Below are 6040 nucleotides of genomic sequence, written 5' to 3'. Positions count from 1 at the left end.
AACAAAAAACAAAACAAAAAAAGAAATACGCAAACAAGCAAACAACCCTAGAACTAAACAAATAAAAAAGTAATCAAAAAACTATCCAACAAAGCAAACGTAAATAAATGACATGTAAATAAATGATAGATAGATAGATAGATAGATAGAATTGATAAATGAATGAATAAGATGACTTTAACACATTTGCGAGGATCTAGTTTACAGGTGATAAATCTAGTGAACCTCTGTATGCGTAAATCTCCTCCCTTGGCGCCGTCTTTCTGTTGTTGTTTTTCTTCAATGCACCCAAAAGGGATCAAACCCTTCAGATCCTTTAGAAACAATAATGGGACAATCTAAGGCTGTTTTATTTGCTCGTCTGATAATCAAAAGTGGCTGGCAGGCTTTGAAATCATGTATTCTTCAATAGTGGGCCTGATCAAGTTAATCTCGAGCAAGCCGCTGATAAACCAGATCAGCTATGCGTAATGATCCCGTTTGGGGGGGCCAACAGATCCAAGGGCCGGCAGTTATCTCCGTCAGTAGTTGGGTCTCTGCAGACTACTGTGTCCATACTCGTGTAGTGTTTCTAAAACAGCCCATTAACCTCTACCTGCCACTTTAAAAGAGCCGCCTGCTTTGATACCAATACCGGCTGAAAGGGGCATAAACAAGAGCTGAATTAGCCACGTTTGCAGCCACTCACAAGAACATTAAGTGTCTATGAGAGAGACATTTTCACAAAAGGACAGAACTGCAGTTTTGTTCTATTGGAATCAGAGAAACTGACAAGGTTTTTCATAAAAAAAAGTAGTTTAACAGTATTTTTTATTCTAAAGACACTATGAAAAAAAGACCATGAAACATTTATGTTTTATTTTCTGTATTGGAATCAGTAAAATAACTCAGAATGAATGAATAAATACATAATAATAAAAAAAAAATAGGATATTATTGATAATTATTCATGAATTAATAGATAATTATTGACTGATTATTTGACACTATGAAATGTTTGAGCTTCATTTTGTTGTGCTGCAACTGACTCTTATTAAAGAAATAAAAATAAAAAGATTTGAAAAATATTTAGATGTCATTTTTCAAGTTGTTGACATTTCTGTTCTAAAGAGATTATAATAAAGGACTATAAAAATGTTGAAAACTTTATTTTATTGTGCTGAAATGAATGAATGAATCATTTTCTTTACACTATTAAATATTTGAGCTTCATTCTGTAGTGCTGGAACTGTAAATAAATGAATGAACGAACAAAACAAACAGACAAATACTTTTTCCAAGTTGTTGTTTTGCATTCTGTTCTTCTGATAAGGAACTTTAAAATTTGGTTTATTTTATTGTGCATAAATTAATTATTGATATAATTTTTCAAGTTGTAGTTTTACATTAACATTTCTGTTCTAAAGAAATTTTATGATAAAAGGACTATAAAAAAAGATCGAAATCTTAATTTTTTTATTCTGCAAAAAGAAAGAAAGAAAGAATGTTTTAAATTGGATTTAGTTCTGTGGACTTTATGCGGTAACATTTTAGTCAAATAACTAAAACTATGTACCTGTTGGGATTACCAGATATTGCTGTTGATTATGAATTCCAAGCCACTGTGTTTAACCTTGAACTTCCTCCGTCACTCTGTTCTAATGTGGACATATGAAATCACACACACATGCACACCTCAGAGAGGAGACAGGATCAGAGATGGTTTTAGGGAGGGGATTACATCTCCAGACTTACTGGTGCCAGGAGTTAATGGGTTCACTCAAGGCCGATTGAGACGTCTTCATTACCACACTTGTGAAAACTGAAGGGGTGGAGATCAGGGCGCTTCCTTTGATCCGGGGCGAAGTGAATTGTAAATGAGCTGGGATTAGCCCTATAAATACTTGAGCCCCATGCTGGAGGTGTTGACCAGTGAACCCAAAGCCACGCTTACCAGAACACAAACACACATCTGACTCACTCAGTCACAGGACTTCTGCTGGAACCTCACCCTTAAGAAGAAGAACTGCACAACTGCCTTGTGTTATACCGGATATCTGCCTTTCTTTGCTGGATTTGGACACAGTTGGTTCTCTGAGATGAAGGGGCATTTTTCCATCGAGTGGCTTTCTCAAAGCAGCCAGGCTTCGGTATCAACACTTCCCTCAAGCTCTTGGGTCTCTCCCGGCCAGGACATCCCGAGCACCTCTGGCACTGCATCTGAGAGCCTTCCTGGCTTCTACAGCAGATGGAGACCAGAAAACATGGAGAATCGGGAGAAACGTATGGAGCCAGCACAGCCGGGAAACAGTTTGTTGTGTACATCTACGCAAGAGACCGAGTCCAGTGACAACAATATCGTCCAGCAACACACTCACGGTAAAAACACTGTTCTCATAATCCATGTTAATATTGTTGAGTAATCTTTATGCATTTTTTAATGGTTTAATGTAAAATATTTATCTATTTTATTTTGTTTTTAATTTAATTACCAGGAAAATGGTATAAATAGTTCTTTAACATAGTAACAATAAAGGTAAAGTACAGAAGTGAAGCTTTGCCAACACTGGAATAATAAAAATAAAAAAAAGTATTAAAAACAGAAAACAGTTATAAAAGATTTTAAATAATGATTTCATGTAAAATACAGATATAAAAATCCTACTGTTATTTTTGTTTTGTTTTGTTTATTTAACAGTAAAGTATATAGTATCAATGACTTTAACAGTTAAAAGTAAAACTATAAACCACCAACACAGGAAAAAAATACATTTTAAAATATATTCAAATAGATAGGTTATTATTTTACATTTTAAATCATTTAATGTAAAATATGCACCTGTTGTTACTTTTATTGGATTAGTAGTAAAAATTGTCTAAATAATAAAAAATAAATATTTTTGAACATAACTATAGTTAAAAGTACTATTAAAATACTGTTAAAATAATAAATAACACTAAAATACTTATATTAAAACAACAAACTAATTATTTTAAGTATAAATCCATTTCATTTAGTTTGTATTAGGATCCCGTTTTAAAATGTAATGCTAGCAAATTTACAGTTTGCGTGGGATCTGCTTTAATTTACTTTTGTCGTATTTTCCCTACATTTATTTATTTTCAATTGAACATTTTCCATTTAAATGCAAATTTACAAAATGTTTATTTTCTCTTGCTCCCTTGTGTTTATGTATGTATTTATTTTTGTTTCCTGATCGCCTCAGAGCCAGGTTTCAGCAGCAGCACGGAGGAGGAGGAGACATCAGGGTACGAGAGCGAGGGTGGCTGCTCTCTCTCACCTGGGGCCCCTAAAGAACCGGCGCCATCAGTATCTCCCTCTACCGGCCGCAGACCCCGAACGGCCTTCACCGCCGAACAAATCAACAGTCTAGAGACAGCCTTCAAGAGGAACGCTTATCTGGGAGCCCAGGACAAAGCTGAGCTCTGCAAAAGACTAAATCTGTCTGATAAACAGGTACCAGGTCGATTCATTGTTATTATTATTACTATGATTTTAATAATGTGATTTAAAGCGACTGTGTGCTAGTTTTTTTTTTCTTTACCTTGAAATTACTTGATGAGTACTTTCAAAGCACAGCTTCGTGAAGCTTCGAAACCTTTATGAATCATTTGATTCGAACCAGTGATTCGGAGTCATAACGGTTTCTAAAAAATAACATTTTTGTATAATAAAAATGAAGAGCAGTAGTTAAACGTCTCGTATTGGCCTGTTTAGCCGAGCCCTCCATAAAACCAACAAAACAATGAATAAAAGAACATGTTACACGGACACTATTTATATTAAATGATATTTGATGATTTGTTAATACCATTTCTTATATTATACTTTGAAAAAAACTTGGTAGAAGGTGTTTGGCCTGAGTTTTTGTTGCATTTACACAGTTTTGACCAGCAGGCGTCACTAACGTGTGGCGTTTCGAGAGATTCGAAACAATTCAGTTGATTCAAACATTCAAATGGGTTCGATTCGCCCATAGCTACCATTAAATATCAGCTGCATTCTGATGGTACACTAAGTTAATATAACGTCTGTACTGGGGGAGTATGTAAGTTTGGTAAGCGGGTACGAAATTTCGCGAAAAGGGCGGATTGCAACAAATGCGCGCCTACAGCTATCCGCTGTTATTACACTCATTTAACTGTAGGGGGCTCCAAAGTCGCAAAAAGAGTGATTTGACTTTTATGTATTAAATGTGAACTTATCTTATGTTTCTCTCCATCAGATCAGAAACTGGTTCCAGAACCGACGCATGAAGCTGAAACGGACCGTTCAGGACAGTCTGGCTCATGCCTGTCAGGCCAAGGTAGCCTTGCATATGATGCATTACTCCGATCTGCACAGTTTCCGTGCTGCTCCGTATCCCAGCTACTACCAAGAGAGCCCGGCACCTTACAGCCCGGGATTCCACTACAGCCCTGCTACAGCCGGAGGCCTGCCGTCCCTGCCTGTGGAGGCCCTGTATCAGTACAGCACCCTACAGAGCATCAACCCTTCCATGATGAGTCCATACCAGCCCTATCACTCGCAGTACTACAGCACACAGTGAGACGAGAGACCGACAGCAAAACATTCATTTCTGACTGTTAGTCAAGGCGTTCGGCTTGGTTTACATCGTTGCATTTGTGAATACAGGGTGAAGTGCAATAACAAATGTGATCTTTTTTTTATCATTTTGATGAATTATTATTTAAATATGATTGTAAAGTTCTATTTCGTTCATGTCTATGTGTACAAGAGGAGTGTATAAATAAATCATTTTCTATTTGACTACACCGAAGTGTGAAGAGCTTGTTCAAATTTATTTTTATGAAAGAAATTCATATTTTAATTCATCAAAGATGGATTAAATGGACCAAAAGTGACAGAAAAGACTATAATGCTATACAAGATTTCTATTGCAAATAAATGCTTTTCATTTGAACTTTCTATTTATCAAACTGATAATAATAAGAAATGTTTATTGAGCAGCAAAGCAGCATATTAGAATGATTTCTGAAGGATCATGTGACACTGAAGACTGGAGTAATGATGCTGAAAATTCAGCACATTATTACTATTTTAATCAAATAGATGTAGCCTTGGATTTTTCAAAAACATTAAAAAGTTTTACAGACCCCAAACATTTAAAAACACTACAGCAGTGCACTTCAGTATCATTTTGGGGATTTTTTTTTTCTCCAACAAATACACTGAACTGAAACTAAACACCTTTAATCTTATATTTTCAGCATGCTATTATTTATTGCTTACAATTTTAATTTAGCCTGTCAAAATACAAAGAATAAAACATATATGGCCACATTAACTTGAACATTGAGTTACACGTAGTTTAGTACAGAAACATTTAGTTACAGGGTTTCTGCAGGTTTTATGAAGGTAAATGTAAGACTTTGTTTGAAAACACAACTTAAAACAGAACTCCAATTCTTCATTCATTTTACAAAAACAAATAGCATATAACTCAAATACCTCAGTTCCCAACCACTAGAATATAGAAATAACTTTTACTGTATCTTCTGATCAGATCACATTGCAAAAAAATGCTGTTCTTTATTAGTACTTTTTTGTTTTCCAGTGCAAATGTCTAAAGATTCTTAAATCCAGATGCATTTAATTGAGATGCAAAATCATATATGATGTCTGATAAATTGATAACCGATACATTTCTGATAAATTGTGATCTCATAAAAAAAGTGAGTTTATGATTTAAACAAGAACAAATATTCTGCTAATAGGTTCAGAAAAAAATTAATTGAATTAAAAGGAAAAACAAGTTTTCATACTCAGTTGGCAGATACTTGTTCTTGTTTTAAGCGTAAGCACTTAAATCTGTTGTTTCTCAAAAATGAAAAAAAAGACTTAATTTGACACTCCCGACATCTGAGCCACTGAACTCGCAGTGGATTATGTTTGTTTCTGAAGGGAATGCGCCCCCGGTCTACATAAATGCGTCTATGTTCACGAGAATCATTCATGATCCAGCTTCACCTACAGAAGTGAGTATAATGCTTTGTAATGAATCCTTGCAAATCGCCT

At 35.1% G+C, this 6040-nt stretch overlaps 1 protein-coding gene across 1 annotated transcript; it reads left to right on the top strand.

Moving 5' to 3' along the window:
* The first annotated feature begins 1946 nt into the window (after positions 1 to 1946).
* LOC107658570 (homeobox expressed in ES cells 1-like) lies at positions 1947 to 4558 on the top strand. Its single transcript, XM_016447160.1, has 3 exons — positions 1947 to 2358; positions 3207 to 3457; positions 4227 to 4558. Exons 1-3 carry the CDS (start codon positions 2079 to 2081, stop codon positions 4548 to 4550), a joined length of 855 nt encoding a protein of 284 aa, XP_016302646.1. The 5' UTR covers positions 1947 to 2078; the 3' UTR covers positions 4551 to 4558.
* Positions 4559 to 6040: the final 1482 nt, after the last annotated feature.

Source organism: Sinocyclocheilus anshuiensis, unplaced genomic scaffold, assembly GCF_001515605.1.
Source record: "Sinocyclocheilus anshuiensis isolate Anshui unplaced genomic scaffold, SAMN03320099.WGS_v1.1 scaffold343, whole genome shotgun sequence".
NCBI lineage: Eukaryota > Metazoa > Chordata > Actinopteri > Cypriniformes > Cyprinidae > Sinocyclocheilus > Sinocyclocheilus anshuiensis.
This window is presented reverse-complemented; position numbering and strand designations above follow the sequence as displayed.

Excerpts from the sequence above, each read along its gene's own strand:
- LOC107658570 (XM_016447160.1), top strand. The coding sequence starts at position 2,079 with ATGAAGGGGCATTTTTCCATCGAGTGGCTTTCTCAAAGCAGCCAGGCT. Across the intron at positions 2,359-3,206 it reads CGTCCAGCAACACACTCACG|AGCCAGGTTTCAGCAGCAGC; the intron begins GTAAAAACACTG and ends TGATCGCCTCAG. Across the intron at positions 3,458-4,226 it reads TAAATCTGTCTGATAAACAG|ATCAGAAACTGGTTCCAGAA; the intron begins GTACCAGGTCGA and ends TCTCTCCATCAG.